Source organism: Harpegnathos saltator, unplaced genomic scaffold (assembly GCF_003227715.2).
Source record: "Harpegnathos saltator strain DR-91 unplaced genomic scaffold, Hsal_v8.6 scaffold456, whole genome shotgun sequence".
In the NCBI taxonomy this organism is placed as follows: Eukaryota; Metazoa; Arthropoda; class Insecta; order Hymenoptera; family Formicidae; genus Harpegnathos; species Harpegnathos saltator.
The window spans coordinates 34,937-62,091 of NW_020230268.1; the positions used below are offsets into that span (position 1 = coordinate 34,937).

The 27,155-nt window shown below is 36.7% G+C and overlaps 1 protein-coding gene, 1 long non-coding RNA gene and 1 pseudogene across 6 annotated transcripts in view; 1 reads left to right on the plus strand and 2 right to left on the minus strand.

The window, feature by feature from the left end:
- The window catches only part of wwk (anoctamin 8 white walker), a 35,215-nt gene extending 22,665 nt beyond the window's left edge, over positions 1-12,550 (plus strand). For all 5 annotated transcript variants that reach the window (XM_025301875.1, XM_025301877.1, XM_025301876.1 and 2 more), the window contains 2 exons: positions 10,300-10,570; positions 10,733-12,550. In XM_025301875.1, coding sequence (XP_025157660.1) covers positions 10,300-10,570; positions 10,733-11,261 — 800 coding nt within the window. In that variant the 3' untranslated portion in view covers positions 11,262-12,550. The remainder of the gene's footprint in view (positions 1-10,299; positions 10,571-10,732) is intronic.
- A 5,172-nt stretch (positions 12,551-17,722) lies between these two features.
- Positions 17,723-19,536, minus strand: LOC112589286 (uncharacterized; annotated as a pseudogene).
- A 1,909-nt stretch (positions 19,537-21,445) lies between these two features.
- On the minus strand, positions 21,446-22,354 carry LOC112589290 (uncharacterized). The gene is made up of 4 exons (XR_003113428.1): positions 22,213-22,354; positions 22,051-22,117; positions 21,804-21,978; positions 21,446-21,653 (listed from the first exon to the last, which is right to left on the minus strand). It is a non-coding gene; the product is annotated as an uncharacterized LOC112589290 (long non-coding RNA).
- Between the last annotated feature and the right edge of the window lie 4,801 nt (positions 22,355-27,155).

The window sequence follows — 27,155 nt, forward strand, 5'->3', positions numbered from 1 at the left end:
TGCACAAAAAACCGTTTGGAACCATTTGAATAAGGCTGGATACAAAAAGAAGCTCGATGTATGGGTGCCACACGAGTTAACGAAAAAAAACCTCATGGACCGAATTTCCATCTGCGAATCGCTGCTGAATCGCAACAAAATCGACCCATTTCTGAAGCGGTTGGTCACTGGTGATGAAAAGTGGATAACTTGCGACAACGTCAAGCGAAAACGGTCGTGGTCGAATCGCGATGAGCCGGCGGAAACGGTGGCCAAGCCAGGATTGACGGCCAGGAAGGTTTTGCTGTGTATTTGGTGGGATTGGCAGGGAATTATCTACTATGAGCTGCTCCCCTACGGCAAAACTCTTAACTCGGAACTGTACTGTCAACAATTGGACCGTCTGAAGGAAGCAGTCGCCCAGAAGCGGCCAGCTTTGGTCAATAAGAGAGGAATTGTGTTCCATCAGGACAACGCCAGGCCACACTGTGACTCGATAGTGACTCGCCAGAAGCTCCGGGAGCTTGGTTGGGAGGTTCTTATGCATCCACTTTATAGTCCGGACCTGGCACCAAGTGATTACCATCTGTTCCTGTCCATGGCGAACAATTTTGCTGGTGAAAAATTCTCTTTAAGAGAGGCTTGTGAAAATCGACTGTCTCAATTTTTTGCCAATAGGAACGAGGGCTTCTATGAGAGAGGCATAATGAAATTACCTTCAAAATGGCAACAAGTTATCGAACAAAACGGCGCATATTTGACCTAAATCGGATCATTCTAACTATGGTAATTAAAACCTTCAATTTCATGCAAAAATAATGGATTTCTTTTTACTACACCTGATATATACCTTAAAAAAATAATTTGAATTTGAAATTTCTAAAAATAACATAATACGTGTTGCGCTTGTACTTGGCTCCTTTTTTTAAGAAGATAAGTTTTATAAATTCTACATGTAAAAGCTTATGTTACGTACATTTTTTTGTCGTTAGGTTTTTCTTGACTAATAATAACTTTTAAAAAGATATTTTTTTATTGATTTTTCGATGGCACGATCCATCATATCGTCTGCTCAGCATCAATTGACCGGTAATCAAATTTTTATAACACAATATAATTTTTACTTATTAAAACTTATGTTAGGTACATATATATCTCAAAAGAAAAATAATTTGATAAGTTTTACTTGGAAAAACTTATGTTATGTACATAATATATATCTTAAAAGAAGAAAATAATTTGAATTTGAGATTTCTAAAAATATTAAGTATACAATAATAAAGTATACAGGGTGTCTCGGGAAGAAAGGTCAATATTTGGTGGGGGTAGAGTGAGGTAATATAAGGCAAAAATGTTATATAAACATAGTGTCGTTTATTACTGGTTTCCGAGATACAGCTATGTTAAATTACACGTCGGAATTGTCTAATATGAGTTGAAGTCTACTGCAATTACATTATAATACATTTATCATAATAAATTTTCGAATATTTCGCCCCGTACTTCCATACATTTGTCACATCTTGTGAGAACGTGGCGAGTTGCGCGCCGGAGGGCATCTTCACGGCCCCTAATTTGGTCAACAGCGGCTGTTACACGTGCAATAAGTTCATCCCGTATATTCATTTTAGTTTTATGCACCTCGTATTCTAACCAACCCCACAAGCAGAAATCCAGGGGAATTAGGTCGGGTGATCTTGGTGGCCACTGCACTATTCCACCGCGACCGATCCAGCGATGTGGAAATACTGCATTTAAGTGTTCTCTCACAAGATGTGTATTATGAGGAGGTGCTCCGTCGTGCTGAAAATACATTGTTCTTCGTGTAGCCAGGGAAATATTTTCTAGTTGTTGTGGAAGCGTATTTTATAAAAGTTGAGGTAACTCTACTCTGTCATACGATTTTGTTAAATAACGGGACCAATCAGCATTCCATCAATCATGCCATACCATACGTTGATGGAGAAACGAACTTGGAAATTCTGTACAATAATGGCGTTAGGGTTATCTTGCGACTAACGATAGATGTTACGCGTATTATTTATGCCATTACGCGCAAATGTTGCCTCGTCAGTGAAAAGTATGACGGGAATCAGTTGACGATGATTCTGTAGCCACTGATAAAACTGTAGATATGTGGCTCCATCTCCTTCATGGAGATTTTGTATTCGTTGCGGATGAAATCGGTACAGATGTTAGTCATACAGTATCCGCCAGACACGTCCAAGGAACACCAATACGTGCAGAAACCCTTCTTGCACTAGTCGTAGGGCTCCTTTGTACACTCACGGTAATCGATTCTGTCCCTTGGAAATTTTCACAAACTGAGAAGTGACTACGTTTCTACAGTACTCACAGTCCATGCACGATGTTGTAAACTGTAAGCCGTAAGAACTGGCTAATTATAGCCGATTATTTTTATAATAATTGACTGTGATTCGCCAATTCTTACGGCTTACAACTTACGATACGTATTGTAGACCAGGCCTCAATCCTCCATAAGCGAGCGTAAGTTTTAGTTATTTTATTAATCGTGCATGGACTGTGTGTAGTGTAGAAACGTAGTCACTTCTCAGTTTGTGAAAATTTCCAAGAGACAGAATCGATTACCATGGGTGTACCATTTGAATTACATTTTCTTCTTCCTCAACATTTCTCTCAACTCTACGTTCAGATGTGATGTGAGCACTGGGAAGTGTACCATTTTCACGTAAGCTGTTAAATACGTTTGAGAGTACTCTTCGGTGTGGAATGCGGCGCATCGGAAAACGGCGATGATATTCTTTAACGGTTGCGAGAGCACTGCCATCACAATACCCATAAACATAAACCATATCTGCGTACTCTACATTAGAAAACACATGCGGCATGTTTGCAGTGTGTTACAAACAGCAGGACCGATCACCAGGTGTGTTTCGCTATCCTTTCCAACTGATACACAGCCTGCAGCGCCCCGTTACGGTAAAGAATAAAATCCCAATAACGCGCCAACTTAAAATTCCGACGTGCAATTTAATATAGCTGTATCTCGGAAACCAGTAATAAATAACACCATGTTTATATAATATTTTTGCCTTACATTACCTAATTCTATACCCCCACGAAATATGGACCTTTCCTCCCGGGACACTTTTGTATATGTTAGGTTTCTCAGTTGGCGCTACTGTTTTAATATATTACTTCTTTCGTACAGTAGAATAGTGTTGTAGAGTTTTATTATAGTTATAAGTTTTACTTGTAAAAACTTATGTTATGTACATATATATACCTTAAAAAAAGTAATTTGAATTTGAAATTTCTAAAAATAACATAATACGTGTTGGGCTTGGCGCCTTTATTTACCTTTTTCTTTAAGAAGATATGTTTTATAAATTTTACATGTAAAAGTTTATGTTACGTACATTTTTTGTCGTTAGGTTTTTCTTGATTAATAATAACCTTTGAAAAGATATTTTTTTATTGATTTTTCGATGGCACGGTCCATCATATCGTCTGCTCAGCATCAGCTGACTGGTTATCAAATGGCGGGCGACACAACATACCGTGCTTAACAATATTCTCACATTATTATCTTTAGACATTTCCTCTCTCACTCTCCCTCTCACTCTCTCATCTCCTCTCCCCACTTCTCCCTCCCTGCCCCATCCCTCCATCTCCTCTCTCCCTCTCCTCCATCCCTCCCCCTCTTTCCCCTCCCCCTCTCTCTCATTCTTCCTTCTCTCTCTCTCTCTCTCTCTCTCTCTCTCTCTCTCTCTCTCTCTCTCTCTCTCTCTCTCTCTCTCTCTCTCTCTCTCTCTCTCTCTCTCTCTCTCGCTCGCTCGCACATTTTCTCCTACACTTTATTCTCTTACGCTTTATTCTAGCATATCTCTCGCTTACTCGCTCGCATTCGCTGCTGTCTGCTTCTTCAACGCTCTCATAGTGCCTCTGGTGTCGGAAAAACGAGATGCAGGCATATCCCCACTCCTGTGTCCGAAATTTTCCGTGATTCGGACTTTATCTTAAAATCTACTTATCTTAAACTCCACTTAGAGACAACGTACACAAAAATCACAAGAACATTTGCTTCCTATATATTAAGGCCGAATCGATTGGGATTAAAAAAACCTCGATCGGTTCAGCCATTGCTGAGATATGAATATCTCACCTCGTTCGAACTCGCAGTTTCGCGTAATATAGGCACAGTGTGCCTCTTGATTTGAATGTTTTTAAATTGAATAATGTTTTTGCTCCAAATCATGAAATTATATTTTTGGATGTTTGCAACCTTCTGGGCCCATTTTAACCATGTCAGTTACGTTTTATACTTGAAAGATCTTGCCTTTTTGGAAAGCTCTTGATGAAAACTACTGGAAAAGTTTCAATATGTAGATATTTTTTATCGAATTTGAGTACATATTCCTTTACTTTAAGGAAAGACATTACCCTTAAAGATAAAAAAATTGATCTATAATATTTTCAAACGTTGATAATTGAAGGTTAGATAAAATAAGATATTTATGATTTTATGACCTGACTTTTTATTGTTTCATAATGGAAATGGTATAGAAGTTGTTAAAAATATCAATTTTCTTAAATCTAATAAATAATTACAGTTATTAGTGCAGACTATGTGCTTTTGCTTGGTGAATATAATTCTGCTCGCTAGGAAAATGTGGAATAAAAAGTAAAAACAGATTTATTTTTTTTACAAAAAGAATTTGCAAAAAGAATTTTCTTTTAATGTTATTTGCAGAAATATAAATTGTCATTTTCGATATACTAAAATGTTGTCATTTTTTTCCTAAAATTCTTTTTTTTCGTAAATCTACTTCTGACATATTATACATAATTGTTTTAAAAATACATACAATAAATTTCATGAAAATATCGATAAAGCTGATTTAAATTTAAATTTAAATTTTAAATCTTAAACTTTAAGTTTTAAAGTCGATTTTATATCCACAGTTTCGTGAAACGTAGCGTTCAAGAAATCACATTTAAAGTTAGTAATATTAAAATCGGTATTAAATTTAGTTGTTGCCGTTTTTTTAATTGAAAAACGCTTTTATTTTAATAAGAAAATAAATTAATATATTAGATATGTTTTTATATGTTAGGTATGTGAATTAATTAGGTATGTGAATTAATTCGGTCCGTTTTTTCTTCCAAGAAAAGACTTTAGTATGAAAAAACATGAAAAAGTATATTAATCAAAGTATTTGCCATCGCTTGCTATTATTCTTTCCCATCTATCTGGCAGTTGTTGCATTCTGTGACGGAAAAACGACTCGTCCTTCGAAGCGATCCATTCATTGAGCCATTTCTCTATTTCTTCATAATTGTTGAAGTGCTGGTCCGAAAGCCCGTGTGCCATCGATCTGAACAAGTGATAATCGAATGGAGCAATGTCTGGTGAATACGGCGGGTGAGATAAAACCCAGCCAAGTGCTTCCAAAGTGGCCTTCATAATCTTTCCAACATGTGGCCGAGCGTTATCGTGCTGGAAGATCACTTTGTCGTGTCTCTTTGCATATTCCGGCCGCTTATTCTTCAATGCGTTGTTTAAGCGGATCAATTGTTGTTGATAAAGTTCGGCAGTGATGGTTTGGCTCTGTTTTAATAATTCATGATACACTACACCCTTCTGGTCGCACCATATACAGAGCATTACTTTCTTGCCGTGAATATTTCGCTTTGGTATCGGTGTGGATGGTTTTCCTGGGTCGCTGGATTTCCTTCGTTTGGGATTATCGAAATATATCCACTTTTCGTCTCCAGTCACAATACGATGCAAAAAACCTTTTCTTTTTTGCCTGGCAAGCAAGATTTCAGACATGGCTTTTCGCCTCTCGATGTCTCTTTCTTTCAGTTCTTTCGTATGGCACCCATCTTCCTTCTTTGTAAATCTTTCCCATGGCTGCCAAACGCACAGAAATTGTTGATCGATCAACATTCAACAATTGCACAAGCTCATGTTACGATTGACACAGATCTTTATCGATTAGCGCCTGCAATTCCTCGTCCTCGAACTTCTTCGGCTGACCTGGACGAGGTTTATCATCGACACTCTCAATCATCACTTTTGAAACGTCGAAACCATTCTCTGTATAATTTATCGGTGGGAGCACTTTTACCATAAGCTTCTAAGTTGGATTCCGCGACGAACGGACTGTCTTTCGAAACAAACCATTCATCCACCCATTTTAAGACTACTTTTTAATTAAAGAAGTGTGTATCGGCGAGCGGGTGTTGCGTGATCGTGATTAATCGGAAAAGGTAGTAAACCGATTCGGGGCCAAGTCTGGAAAATAGGCTGGATGCGAGGAGGGGGAAAGCTTCCCATTCAAACTCCAACAATGTTTCTTTTATGGTTCTTGCAACATGAGGTCGCAAAATGCATGTTATCATGCAAAAGAATTACTTTACGTCGATTATTAGTTACCGATGGCCTTTTTCGCATCAATTTATCCTTCAATCGATGCAATTGTTATTGATAGCGGTTAGTCGTGACTGTTCCGTTTAGTTGCTGAATTTTATTGATAAATATCTAATTTTCAAAGGATAATCAGCTCAGCTTTCAAAACTTATCATTTTTTGCAGCTGTAACTATCTATCGTGAGCGGTGGAAACTAAGTTTATCATCTAATATAAACTTCTTGTATACTTTTGTATACAAGAAATATTGTTTTTCTTTCCTACTGTTAGCGACTCAATCTATGTCTGGTAGATAAAGTAAACTTTCTCCTTCATATCTGCTATATCTTTCTGTTGCCGTTGTAGCTCATTTTGTGTGATGATAAAAAATGCTATACACTCTGTACTTTATATTTTTCTTTATTTTAGTTGTTAGAACAAAAACTTATGTATAAACGAAACCAAAGGCGATATGACTTGAACATGTTTATACTTAGAAATTTGCGCTGATTGTTGCCTATCAATCTAATAGTTTGCTCGAATGTCTTACCGCGGGAAAAAATAAATATATACCTGTGCTCGTCATATTTCTTATAAAGGAGTCCCTAAGGCCTGTTTTCGGCACCCTTCAAAATTGGACCAAAATAGCTGGAATCACTTCCTTATACCCTTGGAAGTAATATTTAGTCAATTCCAGCCTAAACGGAAGTATTTAGAGTGTATACTTCAAGTATACATGGTGCATCAGCGTGCCCGTATCAAGCATTTTTTTGGAAAACTAAGCGTTTTTGAGAAAAATGTTTCAGATAAAAGTTGTATGGTTTCAAGGGGGACATAAGACATAAGGGTGTCATTGGTTTGACCTTGGATAGTCATTTGAAGGTCACGTGAATGTCGATTTCAATATTTTATATAGAACCCCCTATTATTATTAGGTGTAGTAAAAAGAAATCCATTATTTTTGCATGAAATTGAAGGCTTTAATTACCATAGTTAGAATGATCCGATTTAGGTCAAATATGCGCCGTTTTGTCCGATAACTTGTTGCCATTTTGAAGGTAATTTCATTATGCCTCTCTCATAGAAGCCCTCGTCCCTATTGGCAAAAAATTGAGACAGTCGATTTTCACAAGCCTCTCTTGAAGCGAATTTTTCACCAGAAAAATTGTTCGCCATGGACAGGAACAGATGGTAATCACTTGGTGCCAGGTCCAGACTATAAGGTGGATGCATAAGAACCTCCCAACCAAGCTCCCGGAGCTTCTGGCGAGTCACTATCGATGTGTGTGGCCTGGCGTTGTTCTGATGGAACACAATTCCTCTCTTATTGGCCAAAGCTGGCCGCTTCTGGGCGACTGCTTCCTTCAGACGGTCCAATTGTTGACAGTACAGTTCCGAGTTAAGAGTTTTGCCATAGGGGAGCAGCTCATAGTAGATAATTCCCTGCCAATCCCACCAAACACACAGCAAAACCTTCCTGGCCGTCAATCCTGGCTTGGCCACCGTTTCCGCCGGCTCATCGCGATTCGACCACGACCGTTTTCGCTTGACGTTGTCGCAAGTGATCCACTTTTCATCACCAGTGACCAACCGCTTCAGAAATGGGTCGATTTTGTTGCGATTCAGCAGCGATTCGCAGATGGAAATTCGGTTCATGAGGTTTTTTTTCGTTAACTCGTGTGGCACCCATACATCGAGCTTCTTTTTGTATTCAGCCTTATTCAAATGGTTCCAAACGGTTTTTTGTGCAATCTTTAGCTCTTGGGCAATCGAAACAGTGCTTACATGACGGTCGGACTCGACAATGTCCATGATTTTATCGATATTTTCGACAATTGGCCTTCCAGTGCGTGGTGCATCTTTGACATCGAAATTACCGGAACGAAATCGACGAAAACAAAATTGCGCGTGATTGGCTGTTACAATATCAGGACCATAAACACTATTCACATTTACAGCCGCCTGGCTTGCGTTTCCGCCTTTATCGAAGAAAAACTGTAAAATATAGCGTATTTTCTCTTTGCTAGTGTCCATCTTTGACGCGCGCTCAAACAAAACTGAGTCAACTAATTACAAAACTGTCAGAAAAGTTTTTTTTAGTACGAAATCTCATCTTTCTAGCGCCATCTAGTGGAACCCCATCGGACTTATACAACGCGAGATACAGATAACTAAAGCCATCTATTGGAAAAATAATGGATTTCTTTTTACTACACCTGATATATCTTATAACTTATCTTACAGCTACATATCTTATAGCTTATCTCGAGAGCTTTCCAAAACACTATCGTAGATCACGTAGAAACACTTATTACAAATACTTCTGAAAGAAATAACTGACATATTTTCTGCCGCAAGGCTAAATATGGAGATTTGAAAAGAACTATTTTAAGAACTGTATGCACCTTTTTGAGCAACTACGATCCCTTAAGCTTTTATAATAATTCAATAGACCAAGTTCTGCTTATGTCCATGGCCTTATATCGGACCCGATTTCACATCTTAATGTCAGAGATATACAAAATACGTGTATGCGCGTACTCAGGGACCTGGTTACGATAAAAATAAAACTAGTTCTTGTTAGAGCTGCTTCTCGAGATTTTCTTATTACGCAAAAAGATATCTTGTTATTTTTAAGTTTTTCTTCTTTACTTTTTCTCCTTCTTTAGTTTTTAATCTTGCATAATTATTCAGATTTGTTCTACAGTGAATTGCAATTTATAATTAGACGTTTCCAATATGGCAGAAAATATTAATGTTCCTGCAAACGACAAACAAATAACGAAACAATAACTATTCTTTTTAGTAGACCATCTATGACACATAAATGTATTATCTGCAAAGCTAAGTCGCCGCTTGTTGTTGTACCTTTCCTGGCTAAACTTTGGGTTTTTGTTAAGCGTGGATTGATAATTGATAAAAAGTGACAGGCAAGGGGACTCACGTAAATCCAACACCTCATTCTACGTAGCTTCTTAAAGGAAGATTACGTTTACGATTTTACTGATCACGTGTGGAGAATCAACAAGAATAAATAATATGATTTCAATCTCGGATCTCCTTAAGTAACGTTTCTACAAATCTATCTGTAAGAAGCATCATAACTCGCAAAGTACTTAATGAAAAATGACTTAGTTATAAGTGTTTTGGGAAGCTCTCGAGATAAGCTACAAGATATGTAAAAATAGGGGGTTCTATATAAAATATTGAAATCGACATTCACGTGACCTTCAAATGACTATCCAAGGTCAAACCAATGATACCCTTATGTCTTATGCCCCCCTTGAAACCATACAACTTTTATCTGAAACATTTTTCTCAAAAACGCTTAGTTTTCCAAAGAAATGCTTGATACGGGCACGCTGATGCACCATGTATACTTGAAGTATACACTCTAAATACTTCCGTTTAGGCTGGAATTGACTAAATATTACTTCCAAGGGTATAAAGAAGTGATTCCAGCCATTTTGGTCCAATTTTGAAGGGTGCCGAAAACAGGCCTTAGGGACCCTCCTCCTTTCGAACAAAACAATTTCTGTTACCAAAATCTCGCTTATAATAAAAAAAAGCAAACATAAGAGCAAAGAAGATTATAACTGTAATAAAAAATACTTATTAGAAATTATTTCTGCGGCTATAATGCGTATGTAAATCTATGCATTCTCTTAGTATTTTGGCTGTCATTCAGACAATTTGTTAGATAAAACAAAATTGAAAATATGCAAGGAAGATTGCTTTATATGATTAGATAAAAAAAGTGACTTTTTTGAAAATTTTAAAAAATCTTTCTACTTTCCCATTTTAAGATAGAAACTTCCTTTAAAGTATATATTTAAGGAAACTCAATAAAAATTTACGATATTTAAGAATTCATTGATTGGACAAACAATATCTTTGCACTGACGATATTTTTTTTTTTTTCAGTAGGAAGACGCTCGAGGGAATGGTTAAACAATGAACCCGAAGCATCCGGTGCGACTGATCAATACAGCCATCATCTAACCATCGGACCACATGGTGGAGTTGACTGGGTACGTCGATTAGGTTTGGAGCCCGGTGGAAGAAAATCTAGCGATTCCGAAATCAGTGGTACCGGTAACATAAGCGTTAGGGAAGAGGAGTTAACGCTGCATAGGTCTACAGACTGTATCGTGTCGAAAGAGCTTGCCTCGTCTTCAGACAGTGATCTTCTCAGGTATAAAAGGAAGATAATCTCTCTCTCTTTATACATACACGATATAATCTCTCTTTATTAAGATAAAGATAATATAAAGGATGAGAAAGGACGAATCTCTCCGCGTCTTCGTATTTTTTTATCCTTACATTCCTACGTTAACAGTTAGTCTTGTGTTCAAAGGTCGGCACCGCCGTGGTCAGTGGCTCATAGGAGCCAAAAGTTCCGCTTCTCGCCGGAGAAGGAGAAAGAGCGTGAGAAGGTGGCGGAGAAGCAGCAGCAACAACAACAGCAGTATCATCATCATCATCATCAACATCATCAACGCACGGAGACGCGGGAGATGCACGATCATCGTGAGCGGCAGTCTTATCTAGCTGAGAAGGAGAAGGATTCGAGCGGTTTATCAGATTCCAGTAAGACGATCTCCAGCCAAGAGGAGGAGAAACCGACGAAGGAGGAGCGCGAGGCGAAGAAGACGCGTGTCAAGCAGAGCCTGATGAAGCGGGCGCGCTCGGTCGCGATCTTCTCGCTGAAGCTGAAGGAACGTCGCGCTAGGGAGGCCGAATTGAAGGCTAAGGAGGCAGAGAGAGAGGCCAGGTGGCAACAACCACAATCCTGTGTTGGCGGCGAGCTCTCATGCATACCTATAGAAAAGCTTATCTCCGTGGACGATATCGCAGCCATGGAAATGCGCCGGATGGATCATTAGCCGCTTGATTAACAACTCGTCTCTCTCTTTCTCTCTCTTTCTCTTGCACTTTTGATTTTTTCTCGCTACGTAGACAGCCGTGTGTTCGCGTATCGCGTACAGTCGGTGCGAATGATGCTTGTGCATCGCGAGAAACCCGATCGTGATCGCGAGCTGAGAACATGACAAACGGACAAAAGAAAAGGCGCACAAATTTTACGAATCGTCATTGACAACATATGTTAGGTAACATTCCGTTGAAACGGTTCCCGTTTTCTCCCAGAGATTCGGGGCGTCTTTGGCGATTATCCCTTCAGCGGTATGATCCAATTTAAGAACAAGCGGGGACAAGATATTCCTGAAGAATATGTATGATTAACGAAGATAACAATTTTCACGATGACTTACTCACGATTTAAAGACTCATGAAACAGTACGCGAGTCGTGCTGTTTTGGAAGTAACGATGCCACGGATCGAGGGTGAAATTCTATTACGATTCAAAAAAGGGAAGAATCTACGAAATGTTACATCGCGAATTTACAATTATTTTGAATAAATATTAATGAAACTATTGTGTTTTCTAAATTTTCTTCAAAGAGCAACATGTCCCACGTAAATTCTAATTTTGCTTCTATTCAATATTCTCACACTAGGCGGCATATTTTCCTAGTGCATAGGTCACTCGCTCGATTTCACCGTAGGTAATTAAGACGTAATTATCCCGCTCGTGCTGTCAGTAATTTTAATTATAACATCGAAGAAAATTATTCTCGGCTGGATATGTAATATGTGCGCATTACTATGCGGTACTCGGACAGCACGACAATCCGATCGCCATGAAGAAAAGAAGTCGGGAAAGTTCATTAGAAAAAATCGCGAAATTTTCCAGGAGAGGCAGTCAAGAAGCTTGTAAAGTATCATTAGGCCGCTGGGATAAGAAACGCCGGCACAGAGAATTCAACGAAAAAAACATGAGAGAGGAGGTGGGATGTTGTTGTTGTTGCTGCGGTAATAAGTTGTTAATTAATTAATACTATAAAACTATAGATGTTAATGGTTTAACGAATTTTTGCTAAATAGATCTCTCACACGAGGTGTAACACGTTGTCGAGACCACCGCCTCCAAAAGCCTCGTGTCCCTGTTAAAGATCGTTCTCCCATCGCAAAGAACGACGACACGCGGAAACCGCACCGTTATTCGTGATAAAAAGTTTGCCACGCGACACATTTCGTCGACGAAGAGTTAGAGAGTCGATTAGAGTGCACACAACACGCACGATGCTCTTCGTCCAGAAATGATTATAAGGAATCTAGAAGCCATTTTTGTATATAGCGAAAAGTGTTACGCAGAGATTGTAAAATCGGTTATCATGGCCTAGCCTCATGTCCCCGTCCGCGGCTGAACTTTAGCGCAGAGTTATTAAGTACATACACACACAAATATTATATATATAGGGTGTTTGATAGCTGATCATGCAGACGAAAATTAGAGATAGATTGGGTGTAGCCGAGAAGAAAAGTCATGTCTAACTATCAATCTATCTCTAACTTTCGTCTGCATGATCAGCTATCAAACACCCTGTATACAGAGTATCCTAAAACAATTTGGATAGAGCTCAGGAAAGAGGAGAAGGTAGAACGGATTAAAGCGAACAAAAAAATCCCATATCGTTTTGCGGTATTTGCAATAATTAGTGAATTATTAATTATAGAAATCTGAGGAGTAAGCGCGCGCCGAGATGGATGATTGAAGAAGCATTGCAGCCAGTCGAGCAAGAGCGCGGCCCAATCGATTCAGTAGCTATTGCCGGCGTGCGGCAACAGGAAAGACAATGCGTCGCTATTTGGCTATGCGCTAATCCTATTTCGTCACTTCTACATGGTGTCTCAGAACTTTGGGACACGGACTCCGTAGGGATATAGAGCTAAGTGAGGGGAACAAAAAAGTCCTGTGCCATAATGTGAAAATCGTAATAGTTTTTTAGTAATAACCGCGTAAAGTTTGGCGTTTTCCACGCCCATCGTGGCCTATAGACGTTCCGCAGCAAGCTGTGTGCGTAGGGGCTGAGCGATAACGCGTCTCGCGCTGACTGTCGCGATGGCGTCTTAGCGCTTTGACGCCATGCGACGGTCAGCGCGAGCTGCGTTATCGTTCAGCCCCTACGCACACAGCTTGCCGCGGAGCGTTTATAGGCCGCGCTGGGCGTTGAAAACGCTAAAGTTTGCGCTGTTATAATTAAAAAACTATTACGATTTTCATATTATGGTAGAGGACTTTTTTGTTTCTCTCATTTAGCTCTATGTCCCTACGGAGCCTGTGTCCCAAAGTTCTGAGATACCCTGTATATCTCGCCGCGCGCTGGTAACAGTTGTTAATCGACTAGGCCGCGTTGTGACCCGAACGGCTGCAGTGTTCGTCTAATACCATCTCGGCATTCATTCGTCAGATTTCTGTAATTAATAAGTCGATAACTATTATGAATATCGCAAAATGGTATGAGATTTGTTTGTCCTTAATCTGTTCTACATCTTCACGAATTCTGTTAAAATTGTTCTGGGACATCCTGTATGTACACAAATATCATACGTACATATACACATGCATACAAACACACACACACACACACGCGCGCGCACGCACGCATGCATATATATATATATATATATACAGGGTGTTTGATAGCTGATCATGCAGACGAAAATTGGAGACAGATTGGGTGTAGCCGAAAAGAAAAGTCATATACCACAATGTCAAATTGCCAATAGTTATCGAGTTATTAATTAAAACATGTGAGCCAACGAGCGCGTAGAGAGCGGAGGGCGACCGCAGTAAGCACATAGACATTTGATACAGGCGGAGTCAGCGAGTGTCGGTTGGCGAGCGCGCGCGGCGAGGGGCAACGTAAACAACAAGAGGCGAACGCGCGCGACGAGGAGCGAGCGAGCGCGAACGACGAGGAGTGAGCGAGCACAAGCGACAAGAGGCGAGCGAGCGCGACGAGGAGCGAGCGAGCGCGAACGACGAGGAGCGAGCGAGCTATAAGGAAAAAGCTATAAAGAAAAAGCTCGCTCGCTCCTCGTCGCGCTCGCTCGCCTCTTGTCGTTTGCGCTCGCTCGCTCCTCGTCGCGCGCGTTCGCCTCTTGTTGTTTACGTTGCCCCTCGCCGCGCGCGCTCGCCAACCGACACTCGCTGACTCCGCCTGTATCAAATGTCTACGTACTTACTGCGACCGCCCTCCGCTCTCTACGCGCTCGTTGGCTCACATGTTTTAATTAATAACTCGATAACTATTGCCAATTTGACATTATGGTACATGACTTTTCTTCTCGGCTACTCCCAATCTATCTCCAACTTTCGTCTGCATCATCAGCTATCAAACACCCTGTATATACACCAACATACACATATATACATACATATACAGGATGTTTGATAGCTGATCATGCAGACGAAAGTTGGAGATAGATTGGGTGTAGCCGAGAAGAAAAGTCATGTACCATAATATCAAATTACCAATACTTATCGAGTTATTAATTAAAACATGTGAGCCAACGAGCGCGTAGAGAGCGGAGGGCGACCGCAGTAAGCACGTAGACATTTCATATGGGCGGAGTCAGCGAGTGACGGTAGGTGAGCGCGCGCGGCGAGGGGCAACGTAAACAACAAGAGGCGAACGCGCGCGACGAGGAGCGAGCGAGCGAGCGCGAACGACGAGGAGTGAGCGAGCGCAAGCGACAAGAGGCGAGTGAGCGCGACGAAGAGCGAGCGAGCGCGAACGACGAGGAGCGAGCGAGCGCGAACGACGAGGAGCGAGCGAGCTATAAGGAAAAAGCTATAATGAAAAAGCTCTCGCTCGCTTCTCGTCGCGCGCGATCGCCTCTTGTCGCTTACGTTGCCCCTCGCCGCGCGCGCTCGCCTACCGTCACTCGCTGACTCCGCCTATATCAAATGTCTACGTGCTTACTGCGGCCGCCCTCCGCTCTCTACGCGCTCGTTGGCTCACATGTTTTAATTAATAACTCGGTAACTATTGCCAATTTGATATTATGGTACATGACTTTTCTTCTCGGCTACACCCAATCTATCTCCATTTTTCGTCTGCATGATCAGCTATCAAACACCTTGTATATACATATATATACATACATACGTACCCATATATATACACACATACATATATGCATGCATGTATGCATATACACATACGACAAAATATACACATCACAAATTTTATTACATTTATCAATATTGTTAGCATTAGTACTTACAATTAGATGCATCCACATTGAGCGCTATTGAACAAGTCGATAATCGCGTTGTATCGTAGAGTGTCCTTTGGGGACTTGCAAAGATTTGAATGCAGTAGACGCGAAATCGATAGATTAGTTGCTTTCGCAAAAGGCAGGTCGAAATAAATTCGGCGGGACGCATCTGTGTTTGTTAGATGTTTTGTATAAAACAGGAAAACTGAGCCAATAAAACATTCTACAAAAGACTGAACTTTTAATTATTATTCTATTTTACGCCTAAAAAATGAAATATTTTATTCGGAAAGTTTCATTCGTGTTTTCGATCATTGAAAAGTATACTATATGACGAAATAGCAGTAGATGTTCAATTTAATGTTCTCACTTCAAATTTTGACAAAAATACACTAATTAACTTGTTATTGTACGTAGAAGAGGACAATAAAAATTAAAGTCGTTAGTCAGTCATGTCAATACTACCAACTTTTAGATTACAATAATTAGAACGATTATATACACAAATCATAGATTGATCATCATCATGAAATCATAGATACACAAATCATATATTAAATAAGATAGATCATTGTGCCAGCTTGTAGGGATTCCCCCTGCGCCAAGATAATTCGGTGGAAGAGATCAATTTTTCTCCCTTACGCACGCTCATTGGTGACCATTTATAATTGCGTATGAGGAAGGGAAAAAATCATCCCCTTGTCCTATTTATCTTGGCGTTGGAAAATCGAAACAATGATCTATTTTTATTTAATATATTGTTACGCTCACTCTCGCACTCGTGCTTGCACTCAGGTAAATGAAAACACTCGCGTAAGAATAACAAGCTTTACTATTTACAGTGCAGCTCACTCAAGCTTTAAACAAGAATAATTCTCTGATCTACAATTCTCGCGTCTGTCTACGGTGACAGCTTGCCGGAGATTCTCTGTCAGCTGTTGTTGTTTTCTTCTTATCGATTTTCCGTCGTCCAGACAATCTTCGTTCAGTTGTCAAAATCAGATGCCTAAAGCTCACGGACAACGGACGCCGCCACAAACCTTGTGGCTCGGACACAACAATATCTAATTTAGATACAAATTATTACGTTACAAATAAACGTTATTTAGAGAGAGGAGAATGTCGTGAGCGTGAAGCGTCAGGTAGCTCAGTGGTTTAGAGCAGTCGCCCGGCAAGCGAAAAACCCGGGTTTGACTCCCGGTCTAGCGATTATCGCGCTCTTGATATTTTTCTCTCTTCGGAACGAAAATAAGATGCAGGTCCTGAACGCACGGCGCACAGTGGACCGAATGAACAGAATCGCGGCCAAAATAGGAAAAATTTTAATTTCATAATTTGTACTCGTACACTATCAATCTACCTTCTAAAAGTATGTAAATGTTTATTTTAATGATATTTTACTATATAATATTGCAACTAAATGAAAATAAATAAGATATCCATTGTATAAGCTACACTGAAAGAAAAAATTGGCTGCTGCAGCCAATTTAGATAGTAAAATATGGCATAGCATTTTAGTTGGCTGCAGCAACCAATTTTCAAAGCTGCTACAAATTGGTTGGAGTAGATACGTGACTTTGTTGCTTCAACTAACGGCCTATTTTGCAGCGATTTGTTAATTGGTTACTGCAGCTAAATAATTTTCGCGAGACGGCCTGTTACTTGGTTGCTCTATCTGACAAACTTCTGCGTGACGGCTATACTGTGCATATTGTTACAACCATTTTAACTGATTACTCAAACCATTTACATAGGAAAAAAAATTATTATAATATATGGATACCTCAAAATATTGCTGCATTAGCTATATTTTTATTATAGAAGCAAATTCTTTTACTATAAAATTAACATGTTATTATATCGATTCCATAGCAAGAAAATTTGCTCCTGCAGTAAAAAACAGTGACTAACGCAACAATATTTTCAGGTGTCCATATATTACAACTATTTTAGCTACCGTACACAAATTTTAGCTACCGTAAATAACTCTTTTCTTCTGTGTGATAATGATTGAAGTGGTCTGTAAAGAAACCAGAAATGAAGGAAATAGTTTATTTGGTTTATGTCTGTATATTTTACAATTTCTTGTCTTTACAATTTCATAATACATACCTTGTAGACATAAAATATTTACCATTATTCATTTTGACTGAAATAACTGGAAAGTGATGAAACAAATCATCAATATTAATACAAGAAATTTGAACACTCATTTCAACATCATATGTATGCACATGCGGATCAAAGCCAATTGTTTTAAAGGTAAAACATATAAGGCAAACTTTAAAATTCTCCGTGCAATATATTCTTTGAATCTCACCAAAGATAGGCAATTCAAAATGATCTATCCCAGGAACAACACATGCACCAATTCTATATCTTGTTCCTTTGTAATTAACCCATGGAACCTCTATGCAAGCTACTTTAAAATCGACAGGAATACATGAATAATCTAAATTTTCATTTTCAGGCAATTCGTCTGAAATGTTCCCTGGTCCCATTTCAAATTTCTGTCTAAATCCGAGTTGACTTACTAATCTATAACACATTTGCAAAAATTCCTTGAACGCTAATGTAGAAGTAATATTTCTTCTGGAATATGTGGCATTCGCGCGAATTTTGTTAAGCCTATTCTTAGATTCTTGTCTCATTGTACTAAACAAAACTAACGGTCCTGACATTACAAGCATCATAGGAAAGTGTAGCATAATATGATGTTTCGGTTTTAATTTATCTTTAAAGAGCTCCTGGTACAATGTATGGTGTTCAAAAATGAGTTGTTCTAACAATATCGATATTTCATTCTGGGTGTTAGTAGCAGCAACAATATCAAATATTTGACGTAAAACAATATAAAACTGCCACAATTTATTACCGCAAGGCACAAAGTCTGTAACTAAAAAACCAAAAGTTAAAAAAAATTTATCATTTCAGTATCTGACATGTTTAAATGCTTGCTTCTCACTTCCTCCTCTGTTACAAGTGGTGGTTTGTTTGAAAATTCATTTATATAATAATCAAAAGTTTTTATTCTTTCATTAAATTCATGAATTCCAAAGTGTTTCTCCTTGAATATTAAGTGATATGACAAATGGCTCATTCCATATCGTAGACAACCTTCTGCCATCTCAGGTAACAAAGGGTCTGAAGCAAAATTTTCATAAACATGAAATCCTTTAACTTCATTCCAAATTGAATATTCATTTAAACCAGAGTTGGATAGACCATCACGGATATCGTCCAAGTACTTTTCTCTCTTTCTTAAATTCTCTTTTCGTACAAAGCAATCTTTTTCACAATCTTTTTTTTCTGTAATACAAAAGCGGCAATAATAAGTGACATTAAAACTCATTGAATAACCTTATATTGTATTGAGTCCAAGATTATCCCCAGTCAATAAACCTAGAGCAAAATATATCTTTTGGTCACCTTGTGGCAAATTTAAGACAATACCACAGTCCTGAAGAAAATTAATTTCATCTATTAATATGCGAAACATGGCTGCATTTTTAAAATGAGCTCTATCAGATGTATGAAACAATAAAGTAACAAAAATTTCATCCAATGTGGGACGATATTCTGGTGGTATACATGGAATAGTAATATAGGTTCCGCCTATCTTTTGAATTGCTTTATGACTCCCTAAAGGATTATTTACTTCAAAGTCGTCATAATAAACAAAAAAAGGGAAAACAATTTTATCAGAAAAATAATCTGTTTTCTTTTTTCTCCACAATTTACCCTGAACGAAGTTAGATAATACAGCTGTTTCCTGCATTAGATCTACCATATAATCATAAACGGTGTCAAATACTCCTGGAAGACTAAAGAATGCTTTCAAAATTATACAAAGAGGTAGGAACTGACCGTATATGGGAACTATGTCTTTAATGATTCGGCCATTAACTCTTTTTTCACTTACAATATTGCCAACAATATATGGCTGAGGTTTAATAAAATGATTTGTTTTCTGCAAAGCTTTCACACGATTATATTCAGAATTAAAATTCGTAAATAATTTAAGAACTGTATCAAATAAATCGAATATATTTGAAGTTATATTCCCAACAAATTCTGCTTCATTACATATAAAACGTATAGCAGGCTTCAGAAGTGATATAACATCAAAGAACAAGGCAGCTGTATCATTTATTACAATTTGAACATATTTTCGAGGCAAAGTTGGATCTGCATACAATTTTGCAATGTAACGTAATAAGCAGTTATGAAGTTTGTCATTGATAGATTCTTTTGAGACCGATATTTCATTAACAAAGTCAGAGAAAATTACGTCTTCATTATGACAGACAGAATCTGACGTTTGTAAGTTAGCTCTATTACTTCTATTACCACGACTTTGAATATGACTTTTAATTTTAGGATTCGCTGGAAATTTATGATAGGATATGAGATGCTTTCGGAATTTTCTCCATGAATTATAGTCTGATAAACATTGGGATACTTGGCACTTATATACAGTAATATCATCAAACTTATGAGCGATACTTAAATGCAACTGTAGAGCATTGACAGAAGTCAAAGTTAAATTACAATTTTTCTCTACACACTTTACCATTTTGATATTTTACTTCTGAACGTTCGAAAATATCTATCACTGAAAGTTCTATGCAAAATAAGATTATTCCTAACTTGTAATTTAAAAAAAATGTTTTTAATTATAAGTTAGGAATTTAAATTAAAATAAAATTATATATTTAAATTATAAGTTAGAATTTTTTAAATTATAAGTTATTTATAACTAGCAAAATTATTGCTAACTTATAATTTAAAGAAATTTAATCATCTGTTAACTGCAAATAATCATTTACCAATGTTGCTACAGATGGTACATGCCCATTAAGTTTTAAATTGATAAATAACTTGCTGAAGGAAAAGCCATGGTTGGCTACTTTGAAAGGGATAGGACGCATGCAAAGCATGATACGCTTTGAAACACACATTGCACGTAAAGAACTTTCTACCTTATATGGAAAATTATCGATATAAACATAAGATTCCGTTATATTTGCTATATTTTCACCAATTATGACAGGGAACGGCTGAAGTTGTTTCTTAGCAGCAAAGAGTTTCTGCCTCATACGTTCTACTTGCACTTCCAAGTCTCGTAAAACCCAAGAAAGAAAACTTGTGAAATTTTGACACATATAATTTTAGAAATATTTTTTTATACTGCTCTTTTCTTTCTCTTACAATATTACATGATATGTGTAAAAGGAGATGTTGAAGTGATTGTCGAACTCTGATATGAAAGTACCTTAATTCAATAGGAAAAACATCATTTTTATATCGTTTTTATTAGCTATTAGATTATACTTTCATTCCTTTTCATATGTAGGTATATTGTTTAAAAGCGTTTTTAATTCTGTGCAACGACCTAAATATTACAAAATAGAGTCTATGTATATGTACATTGTATCGGTAAAGGTTTAAACTTCAACATTCCCAAAGACAGAAACATTTATTTACTTTGATATGTAGCAGGAAACCACCCCTACCTACCCCATCTACAGCACCCAAGTCTGCAGCTGTAGGACGCCACTTTCCAACATTTGTTGGAGAGAAAAGTGTTGGAATTGCTAGCAACACCTTTACAATTTCCTCTGAAAATAAATTGATCTTTCCTACTATTCCTGTACAAAGAAGATAGCAAAATGAAAAGTATTTGAATGTATTTGAATGTAAGTATTTGAATGTATTACCTTCAACAGTTGTGGATTTTATAGTAGTTTTCAAAAGTTTTTTTATTTTTACAGCAATTTTCTCCCAATTAGACAGAAGTTGCATCGAATAATTTGGGTAGAGGTAGTGGAAATCTTGTTCTAACTGGAATTGGGAAAACAATATTATTTAAAAATATTAATTTAAAAATAAAATAATATAATTTTATTTCTAGTAACAATTTACCAAAATATAACCCCAAGGCTGTCGCAAAACACGAAATTCATTAAAGTATTCAGTAATTTCACTAATAAATTGTTTGCCCTTTTTTCGCCTATATTCTGTACTTCTGAGTTTTAGCAGTCTTACAGAGGCAGTCTCTTTCCATTTTACTATAGCCTCATTCTGTGGTTCCAGACACCTTCGTAACCACTGAAAGCTGTCTAACTGCGTTTCTGAACTGCCCGCTCCTATAATTATAATATCATATTTAAACATATTTCCATATATAATAATAACTTATATCTCTTATCGTATATAATTAGCTGTGATCACAATATCAAACTGGAGTAAAAAGTGCTTTAGAATTGTTTAAAAATCAAAATATTATGCTTCTATACCATTAAAGTTATGAAAAATATCTGTGTTTTCCTCTTCTTCTTATAAATTGGTACTATGAAGCTCTGCTCTTCGAAGTTTACATATTAATCTCGTGTACTGATTATATAGCTTTCCTCTAGGCTGTACTGCACGATCAGTTCCAATACACTTCCTTCTCGGAATGTACCAAGTATCCTATTTTAAATAAAATAGACAGTTGCATAAGTAAAGAATACAAAACTATATTAAAAAGCAAATAAAACTAACCACTATTTCCAAAGGAAAAAGTTGTACAATTTGTAAACTAAGTCGTTTGAAATCGTCTGGAGTAATTCTGTAAAAAATATATATCGTTAATTTTGTTCATATTCATAGTTATAATAGTACTTGTAAAATAGTTAAAACAGTCAATTATTGCATTATATTCACCGTTTGTTCGGATCGTCAGCTAACTCTGCTGTTATTATATATTTCGCTAAATCTGTCCTTAGAGCGTTGTCAAAGCCTTGTTTGTTATAAATCCCAAAATAACTTTTTCCATCACTTGTTCGTTCAAGGTAAAGTTTAACATCCTGTGACAAATTTTAATTTGTAATTTTTATTATTTAAAATGATGAAATGCTCTTAATAAAGACTTACATTTAAAATACAAGTATGTTTTCAATTTTCATTAAAAAAATCTTCCTTGCAATGTTTTACTTGCTGCGACTGTAACTCATCAATTTGCATCGACACATCAGTAGAGGATTCCTCATTAACTGATTTTTCTTCAGATACATTTGTAATGAATATATCCTTTACCATAAAACTATCATTATCGGCAACAATGGTATCTATTGTATCAATAATTCTAATTTCCTCTGGAATAATTTTATTGTCATCTAGAATTTCTGCATTTTTAATCTGAAATAAAAAATAAAAATAAAAACGTGAAAGATCGAATGCTCTAAATGAATAATGTAAAACTAATGGAGAACACATACCAGGTGTGTCGGTAATTCCTTTCCGGTTTTTTCGCTAAAGAAAACACGTTATTTATAATGGATAGTTAAAATATATTTATTCAAAGTATTGGCCATTTGATTCTATACATTTTGCCCATCTCTTTATTAGGCAATTTATGGATACCATTCCAGAAGAACTGTTTCTCCTTTGAGCTAAACCATTCATCGAGCCATTTTTTAACTTCTTCGAAATCGGCGAAGTACTGCTCTGCAAGCGCGTGCCCCAAAGGGTGCGAAAGGTGGTAGTCGGATGGAGCCAGGTCTGGAGAGTACGGCGGGTGCAATAAAACTTCCCATCCAAGTGATTTCAACACTTCTTTGACTGGTTTTGCTGTATGAGACGGCGCGTTGTCATGCTGCAAAATCACCTTATCATGTCTTTGAGCGTATTGTGGACGTTTTTCGATCAATGTACAATTCAAATTGATCATTTGTTGTTGGTAGCGATCAGTATTAACTGTTTCTCCAGGTTTCAACAGTTCATAATATACGACATCAATCTGGTCCCACCAGACACAGAGCATGGTCTTGCGACCAAAGCGATTTGGCCTTGCAGTCGATGGGCCCCCTTCGCCAGGTGATAACCATGATTTTTTTCGCTTGGGATTTTCGAAATAAATCCATTTTTCATCACCTGTTACTATTCGATGCAGAAATGACTTCCTTTCATACCTTTCAAGCAGCATTTTACTAACGATTTTTCGATTTTCCAATTGCCTGTCATTCAATTCATGTGGCACCCATCTTCCCATCTTTTGAATCTTTCCCATCGCTTATAATCGTTCACAAATTACTACTCGGCTCACATTCAACTTTTCTGCCAATTGTTTTTGAGTTTGTGTTGGGTCTTCATCCAATAACTCCTGCAATTTCGCATCTTCAAACGTTTTCGGCTTACCAGGACGTTTTTTGTCTTGAACGTTGAAATCACCACATTTGAATTGTCGAAACCACGTTTCACATGTTCTTATGGTTGGAGCATGCTCACCGTAAGTCTCTACCAGCAAACGATAACTTTCAGCGGTTTTTTTCTTTTGATTAAACAAGAAAAGTAATGCGTGCCGCAAATGCACATTTTCAGGCACAAAACTCGACATTTTCAAAAAATTATTAATCTATAACGCTGTTATTTTGGCGGAACGTAACTTGTATAGTTTTGAGGTTAATGTCAGTAGAATAAAATGACATATGTATCAAATCATAACATTGCATACTTATGGTTAGTGACATCTGTTACAAAAACCGGAAAGTAATTACCGACATACCTGGTATTTTACCTTCTGTAATGAAGACCAAATTTTTCCATAAATGAATAAATTTGGCTTGTGGGCCAAATCGAGGAATTAATAAACATATATGTTCCTCATTTAGCTTTAAAAAGCTATCCTTATCTATTTCTTGCTCTAAGAAAGTTTACAGCAAAGAAAAGATTTAAAACAGAATAAAAATGACAATCAGAAACACTCAAAATTATTTAACTCAACATTATTTAAAATGTTCAGTATTTTTTCAGTACCTTGTTCAGTGATTTTATACATACAGACAAAGAAACACAGATAATTTATATTACAAATAATAGAATATATTTAAAAAAAACTATTAAACTTTGATGAAAAATAATATTACCTTTAAATATTGCTTCATAAGATGAAAATTCCCACTTCTTCAATATATCAATAGTCCACTTGTCTGCCATAATGGTAATTGCTAAACGTATAAAAAATATGCAACTTATTTCTTTCATTTATTTCTGCCGGTCATTCGTCACACATTTTCTATCTTTCTTCTTCTTTCTCGTTCACATTTATATTAATTACCAGACATGTTATAAATATGATATTACTTACCGCTCAGCTGCTATCTCGTTTCACCAACAGATCTACCACACGTATTATTTCGTTTCACCAACAGATTCTCTCACCAAAAAAAACAGAATATGAAATCTTTATCTTTGTAAAGATAAAAATGGAGCGAAGCGAAAAACGTGCATACACTAGGTTAGCTAGACGTCCGTTCGACAAGCGTCAATAAAATCCTATCGCAAAAATAAAATACTATCGCCGGCGCGCCGATCGCTGCCTGAACGACAAATTTAAATGGGCCAGGCCATCCAACTGTCTCATTAACCCAGTCGGTAAAGCTATCTCAACTAAGAAGTTGCCTAATGTGACCAACTATTTACTACCTTTGAAAGTTGGTTGCGTTAGCCTATCCGAAATTACAGACTGATATTGCGATTTGCTGTTTCAATAATTAAATCGTTGTAGCAGGAAACTTTTATGCATCCAATAAAAATTGGTCATTACAATAATTTTTTTTTGAGTGTAGAATTCTGCGAAAATCGCGTATAAATACTATGAAAAAACTTATGTTATATATAACCAAGAAATTTTTTTTAAGAAATTCGGAAAAATGTTATTGAAAGTATGGATCATTTCCTATCTTATAGGACGTTTCAATTATTCATGATATCTAGTTCTTCCGTTTTTTTAGAAAAATATTGAAGACAGATTGATGTATGACGATCTAAAATCTATTTTTAGCTGTATAAAAAAAGTACCACTGAGTACCGCTACGAAATTTATAAAGCATGAGCATTGAATATATAAGAACCTTCATGCGAAAGGGGAAAACGCGCTTCTCAGCGCTTTTGAAATTATAGCTCTTTTTATGTGTCTATGTAATGCGGCTGCTGTCTCTGTCATTCTCTACACTCGGTTATTACAACTAACCTAATAAGCATAAATGAGACTAAAATTAAATTTCGTTTTCTTCAACTAATATTTAAATAAATTTTGTTTAGGATATTTAAAACAAATTATGCAATTCAATGTAATTAAATTTTGTTTTATATTGTTTAATCCTCTTTTTGACGTTAATCTTGATTAGCAATAAGAACATAAAACTTATAGTTATTTTTTTCTTCTTTTTTATATTTTTATTTATTTTTTGTTTCTATATATTGTTTGAAAACAAAAAAAGATTTTAAATACGACAATATTTCGCGGTATTATACAAGAACTTATTTAATTAAATTGTGCGAAATGTCAATATGAGTTATGCGATAATTTTGTTGACGAGTGTGTGTGTGTGTGTGCGTGCGTGCGTGCGTGCGTGCGTGCGTGCGTGCGTGCGTGCGTGCGTGCGTGCGTGCGTGCGATATTATATATTTTTTTGGTTTTTATATTTTATATTTTTTTGGTTTTTATATTTTATATTTTTTTTGTTTTTATATTTTATATTTTTTTGTATTTTATATTTTATTTTTTTTTTTTTTTCGTTTTTATATTTTATATTGTTTATGTTTTTATATTTTATATATTGCATTTTATAATATATATGATTATTTTGTATATTTGTATATTTATGTAACTTTTAATTTTCGCCAATTCTTTTTTAATTTTCATCGTGTTCTTCAGATTCATCTGATGACGATATAGACATTGAATCATTCGGATTTTTCGACGTTAATAACAGCAACAAATCTATCCTTTCTTGAGGATAACTACCACTTTTACGTGGTACTTCTTTTCGAAGTGAAGTAATATGTGGATCAGAAGTAAGAAGGAGTTTTTTAAACAGGTCTTCGTTTGTTGCGGTTCTAGAACATTTCCTCGTATTATGTTCCCTTATATATTTACAATCTTTGTTCGTCGCTTCTTCAGAGAAAAGACCGATTGGAAGAAGTCCTGTTGAGACGGTAGCGGGACCGTGGATAAGTAATTTATGTACTGTTGCTGGCATCGGATACCAATCATATAAGTGAACATATAACTTAGCAGTTTCAGAACAATATCTATTAAATTTATCGATATCTATAGCAAAACCGCAAGAAATCACTTTAAGAATAATAGCAAATTTGTTAATAAGTTTCTCATCTATTGCAGTAATTTGACTTGATAGTATAGGGTTTTCAAAAAATCAACGGCTGGTATTACCATCGTTTGTTGTACCCGTTCCTTGTTTCGGAACATCTACTATAAGTCCCATTTTCTTTTTAAACTCAGCTTGAATTGCCTTTTTTCGAATGTTGAATATTTGTTTATCATCTCCACTTGTTACACGCCATTTTTTTATATCTATTCGATATGAAATGTGCAAAAGGCATTCAAAGCGTCTGATCTACGAATGAAGAGGAGATATGCCAAATGTTAAAGTTTCTTTATTTATAGTTCGATTACGAATAAAATCAAGGTCATTCATTTCTTTTGGAGATGCTTTGCAAATAAAACAAATTTGACTTGAACTATTTGTAAGTGCGCTCCAAACTTTACCATCAGCCATTGTTAAAACTAGGTGATATTTAATTTCTATTTTAATAGGATTAATTGTTTTAAAAGAATTCAGCTTATTTATTTGCGCTTCAAT